This window comes from Etheostoma cragini, chromosome 5 (assembly GCF_013103735.1).
Source record: "Etheostoma cragini isolate CJK2018 chromosome 5, CSU_Ecrag_1.0, whole genome shotgun sequence".
NCBI lineage: Eukaryota > Metazoa > Chordata > Actinopteri > Perciformes > Percidae > Etheostoma > Etheostoma cragini.
The window spans coordinates 28,386,816-28,409,227 of NC_048411.1; the positions used below are offsets into that span (position 1 = coordinate 28,386,816).

General features: G+C 41.0%; 1 protein-coding gene and 1 long non-coding RNA gene across 2 annotated transcripts in view; one reads left to right on the forward strand and one right to left on the reverse strand.

Annotated features, from left to right (window-relative positions):
- LOC117944449 (GDNF family receptor alpha-2-like) overlaps positions 1 to 17,708 on the forward strand; it is a 62,872-nt gene extending 45,164 nt beyond the window's left edge. Inside the window, exons 5-8 of the mRNA XM_034871268.1 lie at positions 4,373 to 4,485; positions 6,594 to 6,734; positions 10,456 to 10,598; positions 16,469 to 17,708. Coding sequence (XP_034727159.1) covers positions 4,373 to 4,485; positions 6,594 to 6,734; positions 10,456 to 10,598; positions 16,469 to 16,606 — 535 coding nt within the window. The 3' untranslated portion in view covers positions 16,607 to 17,708. The remainder of the gene's footprint in view (positions 1 to 4,372; positions 4,486 to 6,593; positions 6,735 to 10,455; positions 10,599 to 16,468) is intronic.
- A 3,075-nt stretch (positions 17,709 to 20,783) lies between these two features.
- Positions 20,784 to 21,677, reverse strand: LOC117944470. Its single transcript, XR_004656589.1, has 2 exons — positions 21,573 to 21,677; positions 20,784 to 20,969 (listed from the first exon to the last, which is right to left on the reverse strand). It is a non-coding gene; the product is annotated as an uncharacterized LOC117944470 (long non-coding RNA).
- Positions 21,678 to 22,412: the final 735 nt, after the last annotated feature.

Genomic DNA, 22,412 nt, shown 5'->3' on the forward strand with positions numbered 1-22,412 from the left:
CCCCCCCCCCCCCCCCCCCCCCCCGTCCATGTCACCTCCGGGGCTCCGTGCAATTGTAGTTAAAGATTTAGCAAAGTAGAATAATTCAAACAAATCATATGTATAAGAACAGTAAAGTAACACATTTTTAAATTTTTAAAAAGTACGTTAAAAATAAAAAGTACAGAAAACAAACTACTCAATGACACAACTCAATTACTCACATGTAGTCTCTGGTATGGCTTATCACTGTTTGAGTGTGTGTATTTGCATGCGTGCGCATCTCCATCAGTCTTTGCAGCCACGGTACAGCGACCATACTGTACATCCTATTTTCTCAAGCGTGGCTTTAGATGTGATGTTAGCAGCACGTCACATCGAGAGCCGCTCCGGGTGATTTGAAAGGAGGGCGGATGGAGATGGAGTTGGAGTAATGAAGTGAGTCTGAGTGGGGTTTGCTGCTGGAGGCCCAAGCCCATCACACCACACTGGCTGCATCGCTGATGTAGTGAAAGACAGAGAGAGAGATAGAAAGAGAGGGAGAGAGAGAGAGAGAGAGAGAGAAAGATTGTAACCTCTTCACCCCATATTCCCCTCCGCCGAATTGGCTTGTCTCTGCTCTCTTAATTTGCAGAGTTGAGATGCAGCGAAACTGTAAGCACATTGTTCTTTAACTTCCTGCAACAACAGAAGAACTCTCGCTCTCGCTCTCTCTTTCTCCCCCTCCCTCTCTTTCTCTCTCTCTCTCTTTCTGATAGACAGTATTACAACCACATGTGCCTTCCTCTCTGAGTATCCTGAATGACAATGTCCCTCCTGCCAAAAGCAATAGATTCAGTGCAGATAACCATGCAGGTAAAGGCTCAGTGTCTCTATTGTAATGCATCTCATTCAATCCAATTACTTCGGAACCTTAAAAAAAAGTCACAAAATGATGAATAAGTGATCAAGTAGCACCACCGTATAAGGCATATTAAGTGATACTGCTGCAATGCATATTTAAAAACAAGGCAGTATGTACTGTATATGTCCAAGACATCAACAGCCCACCTGTTTAGGCTCCTTTGGCATGCAGCGGTGTGCAGCATCAGCATTGTTAATAGGAATCTATTGCTCAGTGCATATAATGCTGTAGATGCATTTGTCAAAATGTCTCCCTTACTGCGGCTCAATTAGATTACTCGATAATAGGTAAAAAAAGTCGTATCCTTGACAGTTTTGCTAATAAATGTGAATTTGAAAATACAAGTACAATTCATATACTGTATGTTGTTAGTCCTGCCATTATTATGTGTGAAAATATGTATCTTTAGGTGCTATATCCCATGACGTGATTATTATCACATCTATTTTAATCATTGGTATGATTGCTTATTGTGCCTAAACGAGAATGTCACGTGGAAAAGGCTTGAGACACTGTAAGAATTAGCATTTTGCTTAACGGAATAACATTTGCAAAGAGGATAGTGTCTCTGCGACACCAATGAAGGTGTATTTTATTTTACACCTTGTCTAGACCTTGCATAGCAAAAGAATGAGAAAAAAATTAGGCGAGGGAAAGAGATACAAGCTCATATATGTCTGGGATGGTCAGTTTAAAAGTGTAGCTGCTTTGTCAGACGAATGGAAAAACAGGGTTAGAAAATGTCTGACACCGGTGTGTAGAGGTTGTTAGAGTTGGTCAGAATAACACAGAATAACTGACTGGAACTTTTCCACCAGGAGAAAAAATGTCTCAAAGGAAAATATTTATTTTTTTAAATGCGTTTAGTTGCTTTGTCGCCTAAAGACACAAAGAATGTCTGTCTGTTAAATATGAAAACTCACCTAGGAGATTAGAGAAAAGACAGGAAACAAGGGTAAAGCTACCTTGACTATGTCCAAAGGAAGAAAAAAAATACTCACCACCTACAGTTAGTCGCAACAAAGTTTTCTAATGGTTCCTATTAGGCTAAACTAATCTAATCATCTCCTGGATCCAGCTACATAAAATACAGATGTGGTAGCAAGCTTTTTTTATTACTTTCTTCAGGAAAGCAAACAAGGACATTGTCCAAAATGTCAAACCATTTATTTAATTGTAAGAAACGAGCAGTGCCAACACCACCGGCTCCAGATAAAAACTGGCAATGTATGTCTTTATGGTAATTCCATTAAAATGTCTCACAATAATTGGACAATGATATGTTGAAAGTTTTCCCCATGGCTTCCTTTAGAGAAGAAAAGGAAGCTATCGGGGCGGATATCACAAATGAGCCAAGTCAACTGTTGTTTATAAGGCACAAAGTTGACCGAAAATTGGCAACCAACTGGAAACCAGAGAACAAATTAAGTCAACTGCACTTACTGTGTGTGTGAGTGTATGTGTGTGTGTGTGTGTGTGTGTGTGTGTGTTTTTGTGTTTGTGATTGTGTGTGTGTGTGTGTGTGTGTTCACTGAGGATAAGACAGCCTGCGGGATGTTACAGTACCTTTGAACTTATGGCTGCAAAAAGTGGTCAGACTAGGTCAGAAAGCATGAGTCATGGCAGAGAAAGAGAGAGAGAGAAATGTGCAATGGATTGTGATTCACTTATTGGGCAGCTGTGATTTGAACGGTACAGACAAAAGCAACTTTGCACACGCTACTCCCAATAAAGCTACTTAAGTGGATTAGCAATGCCACCCTGGGGCTCTCCACCGACTTAAAGCTGCGATCCCAAACACACACTGAAACCAAACTATTTCCATTTAGTTTGTGGAGAAACTGAGTTTGGGAGACAGTTAAGATGAACAGGACAAAACTTTGGAAGCCACGGCCAAATGATGCATATGATCTCATTTGTTTCCATCCTTACACAAATGCTCTACCGCTGGGTTTATGTTGCAAGCGTGAAGATAGCAAATAGCTTGTTGAAACTCTCCGCCCCCGAAAAAGGCACCCATAGGTCATTTCTGCAAGCAACAATTATGACTCATCTTTATGTTTCTAGTGACCGTGGTAGTTATGACGGAACAAACATTTTTTTTTTGTCTCGTTTCAGACAAAAAGTTACTAACAGAGTTACATCACCTTGGGTGGGAAATTTGTTTTGGGCATATTGCTACAATCTGTTACAGAAATAAACATTCTAAAATGAACATAAAATCTATATAAAAACACATACATGAGATCATATGATCCAAAGCATCATAGGACATAAAGGAAGGACACATGTGAATATACCAATACCACATCTTAAAAACTGACTCTAAGAATAATAACTAGTGTATTTATTGCACTTTTGCTCTGTTGGGCTAATACTTACTATTGGCGTTCAGCAGCTTGAGAGACATTGGGATAAACGATGACTCAGGTTTGTTTGTTGTACGGCACACAGAACCTTCTCCCTGATTTAGGGCCACATGCTAAATGTCTGATTTCTTTGACCCAAACCATCTTTTTCTAAACATAACCAAGCCTAAACCTAACCAAATTGTGACAGTTTCACAATGTTAACCCTCATGGTGTCCTCGTTTCAAGTTGACCCGTTTTCCTATATCAATGTTCTTTTTAATTACCCAAAATAACATGGTTGATTCCAAATAATGCCCTTTGGCAAGTACAAATCTCTACTTTCATTCATTTTGGGGCGTCTTATTCAATTTTATAGGACTTGAAAAAAAAAACAGTGAAGTGTTTTTGAAATAGTATTGAGTAAAAGTTGACAAATTCCAGTCTGTGATTATCGTCCAACATACATTCCTTTCATTTTAGTCAAAATAATTCCTAATTTCTGCTTTTCTAACTCAAACATTAGGAACAATCTCCTATAAATGAGGTTTTATTGACCATAAATTCCAAAATTTACAGTAAAACTAAAGTTAATAAGTTAGTGTCACGTAGTGTTGAAAACATCTAAAAAAGTGACTAACATTGAAAAAAAGTGTTGTAAAAAGGTACACAAGCAGAAGAAAAAGTTAAAAACATTGATAAAAAGCATCAACAAATTTTGATTGTTGATTTTTAATTTTGATGGGAAGACAACGGTTAAGATCGTGTTCAAAACCGCAACCGACTTTCTCTGGTTTAGACATATGGACAAAAAAATGCTTCGTTGGGTCGTATCAGATAGGAATAAACAACCATATTTACTATACATAAATATTATCATATGGTTTGGAGGAGTTGTTGGATTGTTGGTACTGAGGTCTGAGTGAGACCTGGTTTCCCATCCAGAAACAGATGCTGCATATACTCTCTCAGTCGAATGTTGGTCCCAGTTGGCAGATGCTTCAGAGGAAAAACGGTGCCAAAGAATTAGGCCCCTGTGCATTGAATTTGTGTGTTTGTGTTCATGTGTTGCTCGCTTGTGACTAAGCCCCTGTCCCTCCTCTTTTGTCTGTCTGTGCTGTGCTTCATGTTTGTCGTGCAGGTCTAGGCTGGCTGATTACAAGGTGAACTGCTGGGTGACTCCGCAGACAGTGAGCACCTGTCCCAACCAAGACAATCATCAAGCCTGCTTGGCCTCCTACGCAAGACTCATCGGTCAGTACAGCCGGGGCTGTGGGAGAACACAGTGATGGAGTGAGAGTGTGTTTGAGAGTCCCAGAGCTGCGTAGATCGATTGGTTTGTCAATTATTTTCAGGGTCGATTAATCGGTTTCTTTTACTGTGACAGTAAACTGAATATCTTTGCGTTGTGGACACAACAATTTATTTGAAGACCTCATTTTGTGCTCTGGGAACCACTGATAGATATTTTCCCCCTTATTCGGACATTTTATACACCAACTGATTGGTTAATTGAGAAAATAATCGTCAGAGACAGATTAATCTACAGTCAAAACATTTGTTAAACCCAAAAACTTGATCCCGGCACCCCAAAAAATAATTGCTAGTTCAGCAAAGACCACTTTGTCAAAATAGATGAATTAATCTTCAATTTGTATTTGACGGTTCTGTTGTGAGGCCTCTCTGCATTTCTACGTGTAAATGTGGAAAGCATGGATCAGGGGGAGCACCCCTCCTTGTGCCTGTATGGAAAGCCTCAAGCTGGGACAGCAGCAGCACAGGATCCCCATAGGGCCCAGAACAGAGCAGCATCAGTGACAGAGACGCAACATTGATTAAGTCCGACAACATGAATTTAAAAGGAGGAGCTGGGGTGGAGGTGGGTTGCAAGCGCTAGAACAGATGCAGCAAGGTAGGCTGGGAAGAGCAGTTTAATTAGAGCACGCTATTAGGAAATCCAATCAAAAGAGGGAATCAGATGAGCCATCAGCTGGAGTGCTGGCCTAGGAACTCTCAGCTATAAGATGAGATAATAGCCGAGCTTGACTCTGTGACCTGCCTGAACTTACGCTATGCTTCTTTCTGTGTTAATCTACTAGGAGCTAAGGAGTTCTGCTCTATGAATACCATAGCATTGTGAGACGAAACCCTGACTCTAGATGCCTAGATAATTCAGAAAACAATTCTGAGCCATTTTCAGGAAATAGTGATCATCAGCCATTTGTAAAAATCGCATGAATCTCTAATTTCCAGATTAATTGATACTGCATTTTGGAAATGTCTACTTTTCCATAGATAAATATCCAATTTCATTTGTGATAACCACTCACATTTGTAGTAATGGCCCTGTGGCCCGGTAGAAGTATTTTTTTTTCTATTCTAATACTAAAATTACTTTAAAGGGTGCCAGGCATCCCTAAAGCTCTGATTCTAGAATCTCCCCTGGTTGCAGCCCTACATTCACCTCTAAATCCTTTTCTCTAATTTCAGATCCGTGGTGTGATAACAAGTGATACTTATAGACATAGACAGGTTTTTTTTTTTCTAACTTTTGTGTAACCTTTATCATGAGCTCCTCATTATGGGCAATGCAGTAAGACTCTCAGTTTTTTCCCCCTCCTGGCCTAAAATCTCCCCCCGCACACTGGACATCAGGTCACTACTAGAAGATGTAGGCAGGAGAGGCAAAGAGAGCATGTTAACATGATTAAAACACTTGATGACCATCTGTTTGTCCCACGGTAAATGTTACTTAAACAATGTGCCCGGACTGGTACATGCATTTCAACCCCAGCCAACGTTCGATAACAGCACCTTGGTAATGTCGGCATCAGAGAGCTCTCGAAGAGTTCCAAATGCAAATTTACATGAAATAACGTTTTAGTTTGTCATAGTGCTTGCTGAAGTGTCCATATTTCAGTATCAGTCACTGGCTCCAGTGGTGCAGCATGAAGTGATAAAATGCCATGGCGCTTCCCGGATTTCTCTGGAAAATGCTACACAAAGTGCATCTAAGACCCCTGACTCCAGCTGAAAGCACCGACACAGAGACACATTTGAAAAGTGAAATGTTTGGTACAGTAATGCTATATTCAAACTGCACTCATGCATGCACACACATAAACCCGTCCTAAAGCACCTACTTTGCAAAAAAATGCACAATGTAATGGCCTCTTTACATCTAAAATAAAGCATTATAGAATGCTTCACCTTGCCATAAACTCAAAAAGTGCAAACCTATTCCTATGACTAACATTTTGTTTTCCGTTTGATATACTACTGCGAAATAATGTAGTCCATTATTCTCCATTAGTGACCTAAAACTAATTTGTATATGTGTTTGTGTGTGGATGCCCTCACAGGGACGGATATGACTCCCAACTACGTCGACAGCAGCTTCTCCAACTGGACCATCTCCCCGTGGTGCACCTGCAAGGGCAGTGGAAACCAAGAAGAGGAATGTCTGAACTTCCTGCGGTACTTTACGGATAACACATGCCTAAGTGAGTCATCCCGATACTCTGCATGCATCTGAAATGGCTTTTGAAACTGATAGGGGCCCCAACAGTCATATAATATTGATAAGATCACAATCATGTGATGCCGTAGTCACTCTTGCTGCCATGTAAGAGTGGAGTAAGCCATGAACTTCCATCTAATGCAACTTTAATGGTCTGATGGTAGATCCTGTTTTACAACATCTTAGAGCTCTCCAGTAACATGGGGGTGTGATGCTGTTGAGGAGTGGAGATAATGAGAGGTGGGGCTGAATGGATGCTCATACGTATCTGACCTAGAGTTCAAGTCAAGTCCCGAGTCTCTTGTGGTTATAATGAGTGTTGTATCACCTGCTGCGTTCCATCCAGGATGCTTAAAACATAGGGTCAGGTTGGGGTTAAAACACAGCGCCAGAAATAGGCGCTACAAGGGCCTGGGGCATGCAAGGGGACCAATGATGTGGGAACATAGTATAGGACCTCCTTAAAAAGCCAGGTTTGGTTATCCAGTAAAGCCACATAAAAGGGGACACAGATATTAAAAGTAGGGAACCAATAGACAGTGCGCTCAGCGGGAATGTCAAGCTTTAAATAAAAAGTCATCTCCACACCTGTCCCAGCCTTTCTCCTGGAAAGACTGAATAGATGCCCTGGTCTCACAAATTAAAAAAACTATTCCACGTGTCCATGTGTCCGTCCCTGGTCCCTCTGCGATGGCCGAGACGGGGACGGATTGGCCGGCGGACACCTCAGAACCTCCCCTTGTCTCCATCCCAAAGGTAATAGTTTTGCATTGACACGTTTAAATACATTTTATTTTATTTTATTTAAACCCATTTAAAGGACCTAAAATACTTATTGAAACAGTTGCCATTGCAGCTAAAAAGTATACATACCATTAGTACAAAAGTTAGTAAAAAGCAGCCGTCATGTTGTACTTGCACTTAAGTAAAGGATCTGAATACCTCTTCCACCATTGGCGATTTAAGTGTGACTCGTGTCCGAGTCTCAAACCCGAGTCCCCATATCGAATTGTGTACTCTTCAGACGTTCCAGCTATCCAAATGTCAAAAGAAGAAAAAGAAGAATTCAGTTGATTTCAATTTTAGTGAAATACTGTTAGAACTTCTGTTATTTGGTTATGACAAAAGAGGAAATTAAACTGATACATCTTCTTGTACTCCCATAGTTTGATCCAACTTATCCCCCATCACCCCTTTTCCACTGATTAAGTTGGAATTAAATGTTCTTAGTTTCTCAGAAACTAGGCATTTCTTATCACTTCTCATCCCCCCTTTGGGCAAGATCTGCCTGGACTTTAATACAAAAGAAACCATTTGCATGTCATTTTCATATTCAATCTGAGAGAGTTAAAGGGCTTATTCCTTGCGGCAGACAAATGTCATAAAAAGGAACAGATCCAGCACAAATGAAATAACAGCAGAAGCTAAAATATATATCATCTGTTCATCAAATGCATAACACGCAGGGTGCAGCATGACAGAGTGCTTACCTCAAACGTCCTTGTGCTTCTTGCACTGAGAAAGTCAAACACAGCGAGCTCCTTGCTTGCTATGGTGGAGCGAGCAGTGTCATCAACGCTACAAGACACCATTGCCTTCAACATGTTCCATTGTGGGGATAATGCTTTCAGACCATTTCAATGGATTGCTGGGGTACCGTTTTAGCTGAGTGTGCAAGATGAGGGATGAGGCTGGAAGCTGAGGAGGCGTCTTGAAAAATAACATAAAATGCAGCATCTCCTCTCTGCAGTCAAGGGGAACAGACAAAAAAAGGAGGGAGGAGAATACAAACAAAAACACACTCACTGTACAGTGCTATATATATATACATATATATCTGACAAATTATCTTTCAGCTCCCCGTGGCCCCCATCAACCCCCACATTCCCCTCCCATCTTTCCACTTTCACTCTTTCTGCAGAGTAAATCCTTGTTCTCATTGATTGACAAACCAAAGCACACTGCGATTGAAACCATGTGCCAGACAAATAGTTCATTATCATTATCTATCCTCTAAGAAGCCTCCAACAGAAGGAAAGCTGCAGTATATAGTCAAATATGTGTGGAGGACAACATAAAGCATTCCAGCTGAAAGGATATTCAAATATTCCACACATAGTCTGAACCTTGATTCCCCTCCTCCCCTCTGTCTCTGCTCTTCTAGATCTCTCCTCCCTTTTCTCTTACTCCATCTGTCCCTGCAGGTAGGGCAATGCACGCTATGCCCAGGGGTTAAAGGAAAACTTATCCAGAGTCATTAAAACATTGAAGTGCTATTGGCAATGAGCTTAATCACTCAGTGAAGCATTCGGGTGCAGTAAAACATCCTGCGTGGAGGCCCTCGAGCCAACTAGTTTGATGTATGACTTTATTCCACCATCGTACGGCATCTGTAGGGGGACAGCTAGCGAGCTATGGACGGCCCTGACACAAACAGATGCGTAACATCGCATGTCTCAGCAGTACTTCACTAGCTCTTCACTGCTAGCATTTAAGTTGTTAGGCTTCAGTGGCGAGCTCTGTTCCTCTCTGTGCTTTTTTATTTTCCAGCAGCAGCCAAAATCACCAGCGTCGAACACAATGAGAAACATGAAGGGGGCTTTTGTGTGTGTTAAGTGTGCAGGTGTATGCGTGTTTGTGTGGAGCACTGTGTAGGTGGACAGAGGATGTGACAGGCAAATCTATGTGGCCATGCATCCGGAGTACTAAGGATTGTGTTTGGGTCCATCCGATTTTGCATGCGTGTTCCAAAAAGGATCCTGTTTGTCCTTTGTGCGGTGGCGGGGAAATGCCATTTCTCCTTTGTTTGGGAATGTTTTGAATTTGATCAGTCACATGAATCTATTCAAAGTCATATCTGCATGCTGACCTTATAATGGAGGTGGTTGCCAAGCAATTACATGCCCTGCCTTCTCTCTGGCTGAACAAAGAGAAACAAGCCTTGTGTTTTAAAAAACGGATGAGTAGTGAAAAGGTGCTCAGCCCCTATTTTACCATATCCAGCTGAAAAGCTGACTGAACAGGGATTTATCACATTTTTGCAGGGACTCACACATGTACTTAGACACAACATTAAACACATGCATACAGTACATCTGCATGCAGATACACAAGCGCTCACATGCATTCACAAACTGCTGTCCTCTGTTTAAGCTGATTGATTTGCTACTTTTAAAAGATTCCATTTCCGAGTGAACAACTGGTGGCAAACAAATTGGGGGGTTCATTATCTCAAGTGTGGACATTATGCCAGTATTTGGTGAGGATGTTGCAATTTGAGAACGGCTGTTGCAACACCAAAGCGTTTTTGTAATGAGCCGGGGACATGAACCAAAGTTGTTTGTATTTAATTACTCACTACTTTCATAGCATACTATAAACATGTTAGGCATTCAAAATGAAGGCACAGCTTAAAATATTAAACATATGATGTTGGTATTTTGTAAAAGGCTTCACTTAGAGACAGATTTCCCAACAAATCTCTGATTGCTGTTTTTGATTACTTTAAAGCTTATACTGACGAAGCAGAAAAGGCTGTCTTTCCTTTTCTTTTTCACTCCATCCTTCCTCGATCCCACTCCGCGCTCCCTCGGTTGCCAAAGATTGGGCAGGGGACCAAGAAGTTGACTTAGAGTTGTCTGCTAGCTGGCTTCTTGCTGGGACTGCAGTGAAAAACAAATTACTTTATATCTCTGTCCCTGCAGGAAATGCCATTCAGGCCTTCGGTTACGGGATAGACAACATGCAGATCAAAAATGTGTCCGTCCCTGGTCCCTCTGCGACGACCAAGACGGGGACAGAGTGGCCGGCGAGCACCTCAGAACCGCCCTTTGTCTCCATTCCAAAGGTAATAGGTTTGCATGGATTGTTTCAATGCTTGGGATATTACAAATGTTCCAGCACAAATATATTTACACATTTTCAGTTTCCGTAACTTGCTTGCTTGCATACACAATGGACCACAGAAACACTCCTCCACTCTGCTTCCATGAAAGGAGGATTTTGCACAGAGGCAAAATCATAAAGCTCACAAAATCATAAAGCTTGCACCATTCACATTCACATCACATTCGATCTTTGTGCTTGTTTAAGCAATAGGCCCATTAGAACAGACGCTTTATAATAAGACAGTTTATGCTACACCCAAGATGATGACATTTGGTTGAAATATTGTATTTCTCTCTCACACAATGAAATAGTGAAATAAATGGAAGGTGTTTTTTTTTATTTTTTTATCTGGATTAGAGGTTCTAAAATACTGGCCCAGGGCCTGTTCTTGGCTCTATGCCGTCTACAGTCTGCAGTCAACTCGGCTTTAACTGGGATTTCAGAGCAGAAAAACATCAGTCTTTGCTGTGCTGCAAGAATGCACGTGTGTTTGTCTTTTAATAGAACTGTATTTCATTTTCTCTTCAAATAAAATGGGAAAATGACAGGACCATATTGTCCACCAAAGACCCCCCACCCCACCCCCACCCCTCCTCTCACTCTGTCTTTTGAACAGAACAGAAATATTTCACTGCACTTTGAGCAAAGGAGAGCTTTTTTTCTCTTTTTTTTAATCTAGCTGTTGATTAGTTTTCAAAATGAAATATTATTCAGCTTTACACATGTGTTTTAGATGTACCGTGCAGCCGTCTGGTGTAAAACTAATGATGTCTTTCACCTTTGCAGGAGACCACCCCTTACTTATCAAGCTTGGCCAAACTAGACACTGTAGTATAAATCTGTACTTCTGTAAAACCTTCCTCTGCCGCCGCCGCTGCTGCTGCTGTTGATGTTATTGTAAATTTCCCTTTTCAGTGACTATTAGGGATTTACACAAAATCCAAGCTGTGTTTATGAATGCAAATGTGCGTGCTGAATGAATGACTCTCATTAAGACATCTATTTTGAGCAATTCCAGGGGCATTCACACCGCACCCGAGTCATGCAGTATTGTCCTGTACGCAGAAACCCGCATTGTTGCGAAGACAGCAAATTAAAACCTTAAAAATGTTGCAAAGAGGGGAATTAATGAACAAGCACCACTGATAACAATAATAGTGTGTATGTTTTGGGAGAGAGAGAGAGAGATATTGGATGGTGGGGCGGGATGGATGGTGGATTTCTCCAAAGGTTCTGTTTGTGTGGGAATGTGTGTGTGTGTGTGTCTGTGTGTCAGTATTAATGCAGCGCTCTGTGCCTGTCTTACTGCAGCGTGGTGTTTAATTTATTGTAAAAATGGTAATTAGGAAACAATAAGACGTGTGATTACTCAAGCAGGAAGTTTATAATTAGAGAGGGAGCTGGTAGGGACATTTTGGGCTGTCCTGCGCTCTCAGACAACTATGCCTGGCAATTAAAACTTGTCAAACTTCCATGGCAGATAAATTGGGGGAGTGTTGTTATGGTATCACTCCTCTTGGCAGAAGACGGACTGTCTGTCTAAGGCTGTAAATCCCACGGCGAGACCCCACACTGGTAGGCACACACGTGCATGCACATGTAAAAACAGCGTGTGTAACAGATAGCGCAGCGTACCAAGTTCAACACTTATGAGGCACCGATGGAATTGCCTCTAAAGTACAGAGTATTAAAAAATACTTTGTCATTTAATATCATAGACAGCAATGCCATAGACTTCGACGGAGACCAGTGAAGTGAATTAAAATCCCTTTTCCGGTGATGGCTGAGTGTTCCTACACAGCCTAAAACTGAGCTTGACGGTGTAGATGTGACGTGAGCAACCTGTCTTAAAGTTGGAAGTCTTCTGGTAGCTGTGCCAAGAGAAATCTGTTTGCGGATAAATGGTACTTCACATGAATTCATTTGCCACATACCAAAGTATTTCCAATCCATCAAAACGTTGATAAAATATTTTGTTCCAAATCTCAATGAGCTTCTCCCTTGACCGTATGCCTCTACGTCCCCCGGTGGCCTGTGAGCTTCTCCTGACTATACAGTAATTTCTGTATTGTGCGACAGAATCGTCATCGGCTATTTAACAAAAAAAAAAGCTTCTACTGAGCCCCTTATGAGGTCATAAGGGGCATGGTTACCTCCCCTTTCTCTGCTTTGCCCGCCCAGAGAATTTGGCAGACCCATGACAGAGAGACATCATGACTTTCAATTGAGAAAAATTGGCTGTTGGTCAAGGCCCCCCCCCCCCCCCCACCCCCTCTTCTAATACTAAGGAAAGCTCATTGTGGGACTGGCTCTAGTGGCTGTAATTCTGCACCAAGGCTGAATTCTGGGAAAGAGACTTCAGATACAGTATTAGGGGACCACTAAGGTCTATATAAAAGAGACTTCAGATACAGTATTAGGGGACCACTAAGGTCTATATAAAAGAGACTTCAGATACAGTATTAGGGGACCACTAAGGTCTATAGACTTCAGATACAGTATTAGGGGACCACTAAGGTCTATATAAAAGAGACTTCAGATACAGTATTAGGGGACCACCAAGGTCTATATAAAAGAGTCTTCAGAAACAGTATTAGGGGACCACCAGGGTCTATATAAAAGCATCCAAAGAGCACCATTTCATGGGACCTTTAAGACATGAAAGAAGAAAAAACCTTCAAAAATGATTGGTGAAGTAGATGGTCACTTTAAGGGGAAAATACAATTTGTCATTTTGTGATACATTTTGAATTAATAAAATCATTCAGCAGAGGCAGGGACATGTAGACCAGAAAGGGAGACATCCCACGCATCAACCCTACCACCCCCACCCCCCCTCTTCCCAGGCAAGTTGAACCCTGGGTAACGATGCTGGTATTGAAAAAATGTTAACGATACCCAGTAACAGAATGCATCCGGTTTGTGATGGATGGATAAACGGCCAGGACACCCAGGGAAAACCTGTTATATGAAGCAGAGTTAGGGAAGAGTGAGAATCTGTGGTCCATGACTAACAGCCTGTTCATGTCAGTCATACTGCTCTTTGCTCTTATTGCGTATGGAGTATTTTCAGCTAATTTCGATGCATAATTACTCAAAATGTCACTGCCAGTGGTTGTGGGCTTTATCCCATGCTCAGTGCGTAAACCCGTGGGCCGGAGCTCGGTCCTCTGAGTCAGAGGGGTAGCCATCTAGTCCTGCTTTGTGTATATAGATAACCACAATACCCCCCTCCCCCCCCCGCCCGCCCGCCCGCCCAACCCCTCCCCATATACTGACATGTTTCTGTTGAGTTTGGTGAGGGAAATTGTAAACCCATAATCGTTTCGTTCTTATATTCCCAAGGTTGGTGTCTCAAAGATTTTGTGTCTTTTGAAACATTGATTTGAATTTTAATGTCCTCGCTTGACAGACAAGGAATTGTTTAAGTAGAACTGTTCTTACTGCATTTCAATTTTGTTTAAGATTATTTTTTGGGCTTTTTTGGATAGGACAGCTAGGTAAGAAATGGGAGAAAGAGAGGGAAGACATGCAAGAAATCATCACAGGTCGGAGTCTAACCCTAGACCTCTGCACCGAGGCATAAACCTGGAAGGATGTCACTGTTTAAATAATTGTTGTAAAAAAACTCACAGACAGACGTTTAACCCTTGGTTTGTCTTCCCGTCAAAAGACTGGAATAACAACTTTTACCCAATACTAATTCAAAACCACTTCAAATGTTTTCTCCAAATGCTTTAAAATGAATAACACTCCCCAAAATTAATGAAAGTAGAGAGTTGTGCTCGCCAAAGAGCATTATGTGGAATCAATCATGTTATTTTGGGTAATGAAAAAGAACTGAAGAATTGATATAGGAAAAGTTGTCAATTTGACCCGAGGACAACATGAGGGTTAAGCGTGACCAATAACACTTATTTATGATTAAAAAAAAATAGAGAGGTTATTTGCCCAACAGCGATGAAAACCAACCACTGAATGTGTGACCCTCTCTGCCTTGGGAAGCTGGTGGTCTCTGCGTTCCCACACTGTCACCGCTATGTGTTGTTTTTCAGCTCAATCCAATGGAATTGATTGTGGACACAAACTACTTGCCACAGGGTTACTCGATTACTTGCCTCGGGAGTTGTAGCCCCATTGCACTGTAAATTTGACAATGTGCTGATCGATAATGGAAACACTCTCTGTTACATATGTATTAACCGCCATGTGGGATACTTTCTTATCAACTGTTTAAATAAATATGACTGTTTTGCATTATATCTCTCTCTCTCTTTCTCTCTCTCTCTGTGCACATGGGTTAAAGCATCAGGAAATGAGTTTGTGTTTTGACATTGTCTGTATTCCGTCACGGTGCATGCATTTGTATTCATATGTTTGTGCATTTAGCCGTGTTTGTGTGTGTATGTGTGTGTGTGCCTTCTCACAAGCCTGAGTGTATGTGTGGATATTGGCTGCAGTCGGAGATCTGGACTCATGTCAACAGGCTGCCGCCACACATCACTGCCCTTGCTAATTAATTGGCTTTTAGTCGCGGATGTGTTTGGTGCATTGTCAAGCTACCCAAAGCTTTTTTTTTCCCCGCTTTTTTATTTGGCAACTGTCATTTAACCATTTTTTTCTAGTGTAGCGCATGAATGCACAAGCCCAGGTACTGAGATAACCGCAGCTATTTTAGATACCCCTCCTTTGCCTACCTTCGTTCCCTTAATAGGAACAAAATATGCCTGTCCTGTTAAAATAATCCAACACAAATTTCTAGTTTCATTTTTTTTTCTTTTTCTTTTTGTGTTGCCTTGTTATGCTGTAAAATGAGGTGCTGGTAGACGACATGGGAATAGATGTTTTTCTTGGAAAATGGACCAAAGTGCAATCTCTGCAAAGGTTACATTGGTGAAGATGAGGAGGAGGAGGAGGAGGAGGAAATGTTTCATGTTTTATGTTCTTTATGATTTTTCTCTGTGTTGCTGGGACTGAAAATGGTGCCTCCGCAAATTGAGTGAGACTGCTTTAACTTCGAGGCAAATGGTTATGCTTTGTGTTACAAGAATCCGAGAAAATTGAAAAAGTAGTCAAAATGCTAACAATTTTATGGGAAAGCACATACCTAAGGTGGATATAACAGTGGCTCTCTGGAGGCCATGAGGTTTAATATCTGCACTGATTGTGTTCCCGCTGAACAGCGTAGCAAACTGTATTTCTTTCTCTCTGTTTTTTTATCTTGTGCATAAGCATAAACACTGCAGGGTTTTGAATGTGCCAAATGCCATACAAGGGGTCTATCAAGTATTTTGTCCGGCCCCTGCTTGCTGTATTTTATGCTTTCCACATCCACAGCTGCTGCTGGCTTCTGTAATGTAGTGTTTGGCTTCGTAGCATGTATTTCTCGTGAATAAAGTCTGTAATGATAGCTTTAAAAAACTTGTTACAGCTTAAAACAGACTTGCTGGCACAACCTTAAAGAGTTGAAGAAAAAAGAAAAAGTCCTCACAAGAAGCTTTCCTTTGTTGCCAACTTGTTTAAGAAGCAGGGAGCATACTAGGCAGCAAGGGCTTGAAAAATACTTCACATATCAAAACATTTGGTGGACCAAACTCTTAATGTCCGTGCCATGGATCCATGTAATGCCTGACTCTGTCTCTGACTGATAGACTCTTTGTTTTCCCTGCTTCCCCTCAGCTCTCTGACCCTGTCCTGTCTCGCCTCCCGTCTGTCTCCCCCTGCTCCTCTCTCCTCATCAAATGCCAGAACAAGGAAGCAGCACCAGTGTCTGAGTCATGTCTAACTTTACACGTCTCTCTCCCTCTGTGTGTCCCTCTATCTGCCCAGTATCCTGAACCAAGAGACGGTGGCCTGGGCAAAACCCGCGGCTTGCCAGAGGATCACTCTGCCTGTCTGTGTGCCAACGTCTGGGCTCTGCTTCCCGGCCTGGCTTTGGCTCTGGTCCTGGCCCAGCATGCCTTATAGGAGCGCCAGGAAGAGAAAAAAGAGGTCATCCACCCACAAGCTGATCCCAAAAGCAGAAGGTGTTGTTTTTTAGACTGATATTAAGAAAAGGATGCATCTCTGGGCAGTTGGCATAGATGGCATTTATGAAGGAGGAAAAAAAGGGAAAAAAGAGGTGGAAAATCTTGAAATGTTACAATTGTGAATTTGTTGTTCATTTGATGTATTGCTAGAGCAGAACATGACTGTGATGAAGCACGTTGCTTTACAAAGGAGCCGTGATAGGAGAGGCCACGAAGGCCGTCCTCTGGGAACGACTCCCCCTCAGACTGTGACACAAAAATCCCTGAAAGACTGAAGCTGATTATTTCAAAGACTTCTGCACTTTTCTCACCAAAGGAAAGAGAAAGGGAACGAACAACATAATTAAAAGACGACACGATTGACAGAAAAGAAATTGTTGCGGAGGGAAAAGGAATGAGCGAGAGGTAAATGGGGTAGAGTGTAAGACCGAAAGGAAAAGGAGGGAGAGAGAAAGAGACATATTTCTGCTATCAGTCACTTTTTTTTGTCTTAAATTGGTTCTCGGCTTAATCTTCTCTTGGATGAACAGACCACAAATTAATGGGCGGGGACGGGGGGATGATTACATTCTGTCTCTTCAACACTAGTGTAAACTCTAAACTGTAAAGCCTACTCGGTGTTCTAAATGTTGGTATAGTATCCGTGACCATATTCAATCTACCGTAACAGCTCTTTCATTTGGGTGCTACAGTACAGTAACTTTCAGCAGGCGACAAAAAAGATCTAAAGGTGGCGACGTAACCCGGTAACGGTCCTTTGGTCATTTGAGATGTTGTTGTTAATGACTGTGGGTGTGCGTCATACGTCCACGTGCACATGTGTATATTTCTGTCTCTATGTATATAAACACCACTTTTCTTTCATTCAACCAAATGATATCTACGGTACCTTGAATGGACAATACTGTACGCTGCAATGGCTCTGTATCAATACTAATGGAAGGCCTTCATTATCTGCGTTTATATCTGTCTATTAAGGTTAAATCACAAAGAATGTATACAGGGATGAGATTAAATGAGCTCAAACTGCTTGAAAGCCCCTAACCTGTGTTCACTGAGTCTGTGTGGGCAATTATTAGGATATGTGTGCGTCTATGTTTCCATACAGAAGAAAAAGTACATTATAAGGAGCGGTTTCAATTGCTGCATGGGGGGTTTGTTCTGCCCCCTCAGAGAGCCGAGGTTATGATGCATAGTGTAATTAGAGTCAGTGCAGCCACCATTTTTTTTAAACTTTATTGTTCTTCTTTTCATGGAATATTTAAAGGTCCACAATATTGGGTATTCAAAAGGTACTTTATCTATTTACTGAAAAAGATTAAAAGAATGTCCTTAAGGAGGTCAATTTGTATGTGAAGCTGCCTTCAAAACAATGCACTGTCAACTTAAAGGAGTTATTCCATATTTAGGAGAACAAAAAAAGTATTCACTTTCTTTCCCAGAATCAGATAGGGGGATCGCTACCACTCCTACATCTGTATGCTGACTGTGACTCTACCGCCAGCAGCTGGTTAGCTTAGTTTAGCTTAGCATAAATACTGGAAACAGTAAGAAAGCTAGCATGGCTAGTTCTAAAGATCTGCCCGGCTGCACCTCGTAAGCTCACTGGAATATTATGGAGACCTATATGGAGACCTTCCTCCACAGCGGTGCAGAAGAGGGTCTGACTAAGGCATACAAAATTCCAGGATGGGAGAAAGACGTGCAACAGAAAACTCAGATTGGACAGATAGTCCAGCTAGCTGTCTGGATTTACCCTGCAGAGATCTGAGGACCAGTTACCATGGTCCTCAGAAATCCACCTGAGTTTAAATAAAAGACACCTGGCGGAATTTTTGCCGGCATCTCCACAATCACAAAATTGGACCGTCGTGGAAATAGACAACCTTTGGACAGAGCACCTGTGTGCTAAGCTAACTTGCTGTCGGCTTAATATTTAGTGCACAAACATTAAAGTTTGTACGTCATGCTAGTAAGACAACTTAGCTTTATCTTCATTTGTAACAATTTAAAAATGAATAAAAGAACAAAAATAACAACTTACCACATATTAGACCCGTTTGAAAAGCGATAGGAAGAAGTCAAGTCCTACCCCAGGTCTTTACCAAAGACAAGTGCACAATCCAATAAGATAAAGCAAATAATACAAAAATATTACTCCAATTTATATACTTATCATGGCCACTGTCGACAGAGAGCAATACCTTTACCAATGTACATGTTAGTGTGTTAGTGTCGTATTAAAAATCTTAACCTATCCCTTCAAAAAACCTGAACTTCTGACTGGATCACTTGCACAGGCACATTTGTAGCAAGATGTATTTTTGTATGTCTTTACATACATAATGTTGTCCTTGCAGTGAATGAGTGTTGACTGTTCCCGACGCACAATCACTGTTTCCACCAAAATGTTTATGTCTTCAGGCGACACGTCAAGTATAGTGTTGTGCCACGTAAGTGCATGCTACTGAACCAAACAGCTTTATGTCAGCAGCTGATGGAGAAAAAAGGTTTGTAATCTGTCACGGGAATAGAAGTAAAATTAAACTCTTCTCAATATGTTATTGTTATCTGTATCTGCACTGTATACAGCATGGTCAGGTCTGGCAGAAATCACAGTGATTTCTTAAACTGGTGTATTTACCGCTCTGGGCTTCTGAGAATACAAAATGTCAAACACTTGAATATGTACAATTTCTCACCATGAGCTCCACATTCAACACAAACTATGTTTCCATCCACACGTTTTCATCCAAATTAAGTAATAATGAATGAAAAATGCCTAATGGAAACAGTAATATTTGATGGAATTTCATGAATATCGAGTCAAAATAAATACGTTTGGTCGCATTGGATTTTATCTTGATCAATATACGGCTTATGCGATAAACTCTGATGGAAACCTGATTTGCCAAATAATTAATGAATTGCAATTAAGTCTTATGTCATTTTGTGGTTGCAACCCACCACAAAACAAAGAAGAAGAAGTTTTAGTTAATTTCCGCTCAGTATTTCCGCTCTGTGTGCACACATGGCGGGTGTCAACAAAAACAGATGGAAGTGGACGGACGAGGAGACGAGAGACTTTTTGAATATAATTTACTTGGAACTTACAATTCCACTTACAATTCTTAGGTAATGTCCGACAAAGGTTAGGACAAGCCGTGGGACGTCCCCCGCAGTAAAAGGAAGGCATTCAAACAGCGAGATATCTCAAAAAATAGTTGTCTCGCATAAAAGGCAAGTTGCATCTGCATCATAATGGCGATGTGTTGATGGCATTGTTGTTTTCTTATTATAACTTGATATGTCGCTGTCAGCTGGCATAAAAGCACTATTACAGTGTGCTATGTTGATCAATTGTTGGTAGACGGCGCGATCCATTTTGGCAAGAAAAACTTTGTTTGCATATGTTTGCTTGAATGTGTTCGAAAAGGAATGGAAACACCTTAAAATGTCTAAAATCAATTCGATATGCCAATTTGATCGCAAAACAGTATGTGACGTCATCACACGCTGGTTTTTATTCCGTTTAAACGCGTTGGATGAAAACATGCTTTCACCAGCTTTATTCGCATTAATTTTTTTTTGCCTAACTTCAGATAATTTGATTGACAAGTGGATTGAAACTTAGCTACAGTTGAACAGTGACACCGTGTTTGATGTTTTGGCTCATTCTTGTTATCATTTTGGATGTCAAAAGATACGTGGATTCTACGAGTTGCAAAGTACAGACAGTTCCATTATAAGGATTTTTAACCAGTATCATCACAACAAATCACGCATTTGTAAAGGTATAGGTACTTTATTGTCACATGCACATAAATGTAGTGGAATTCATTCTCTGCATTTACCCTCAAGGGAGCAGTGGGCAGCCATGTGCAGCGCCCGGGGACCAACTCCAGATCTGAGCCAGTAATCAAGGGTACTGACTGGAGAACCTAGTACACGTTTTTGATGGTGGGGGAAACTGGAGCACCCGGAGGAAACCCACGCAAACAGGGAGAGAACATAAGAACTCCACACAGAAAGGCCCATCATCAGTCAACATTTCAAACTACCAAAGTGTTTTAAAAGTTAAAGTGATACACAATCCATAGGTAATTAATGCTGTCAGACAGAACTAGGAAGCATCTCTTCTTCTTTTTATCAAATATTGTTCCTGGCAATGCTGCAGAGTCCTTTTCAATCCTGATGTATTACTGTAAAAGCTTACAACCTGCTCTTAATTAAGGTGGAGAATACATGGTTTACAGATGTGGTTGTCTAAGTAAGGATGGGTAATGCAGTTCAATCTAACCCTTGTGTGGTGTTTTTTCAGTGGTTGCCAAAAAAAATAATTTATTATTTCTTCTAACTCAGTCTCATTGGCCTTAGCTCATTTTCTGTGAAGAAGAACATAAAAAATAAATTATTTTCAATGACTGCACATGGTACATACCCCCCCTCCACACGTACATACACACACACACTCAAAACTATTACATATGAGGTGTTTAAATGTAGGTTCTATGAAACTATTACTGTTGTATTTCTGCACCTGCTATTCCCCTGCAAAGTTACAAAATTCTTACATTTTAAGCACTTTCACCTGTTCTGATTAAGAAATAAGCACCAATAATGATCAAAAATCTTGTTTCTATTTTTTCTAATACCTTTTTTCTAATTGAATTTCCTTTTTTTCTCACAAAAGAAATGTGATCTCACAGGGGTAAATGGCAAATATGAACCACAAATGATTTTTATATCACTAGTAATTGAGCTAAATTAAACATCTGTTAAGTATTTTGACATGAATTGTTATGTCTGTATTGATATAAAAGCCTAATAATGGGGTGAGTCCACCAGCCCCGAGAACATTGGCTGTGTAACAGAAAAATACAAACACCTTACAAGGGTTATACAATCTATCTGGTCATCTATCTAAAACACATCTGCCACATCAACAGTAAAAAGCCAGGCGCAGTGTTTGAGAATCAAAAAGCAAGGGCTTCTTATCCTTAATCAACATTCAACCATTTTAGAGGGAGACATCCATCAAAGATGAAGCACAGTTGCCAATTACCTTTCCTCAGTGGTCCATAATGCAATACAGCCGTAACATAGTGCAGACCCCATTCCAGACTCCTTCCTCCAACACAGACGTGAGTCCTCTTTGCAGCAGGAAGACGTTATTTTTTACACGCTTACATTTTCATATTAAATTACAAATATAGTATATTTTGGCAAAATGTGTGAGAGTCCAGTTTGACGCTTCTCTGCAGTCAATTCCACCTGTATGTAGTTTGGCATTGTGCCTGTATAATTTAGAGTCTACAGCAGGATTACATTACTGGTAGGAAAGTAAAACGCAGACAGACTGCAGCATTTGTACCTGGATGATAACAAGGATCTGGTGATGTTTGTGGGTTGTGTGCACTGTGAGAAGTCACTGACTAACACTTCAGGTTCAATCTTTTTGACAACACAAAATGTTTTTTTTGGCTTTCGCTCTATGTGTGGAACCAAATAGAGTTCTTCATGCCTCCGCAGCGTGCCATAAATGTAAATGACAGCGTTTGCCTGTTAGCAGTATATTCTGTTCCATAAATGCAACATGAAAGTGAACTTCTGCCCTGCTGTGTATATTTCACATTCTGCTCTATCAGAGAATTTACAGATTTAAAAAGCTCCCTGGGTTTCCTGTTTACGCAGCTGTCACCAGAACAATGCTGTCCGTACCTCCCTACCTATTAATCAAACTT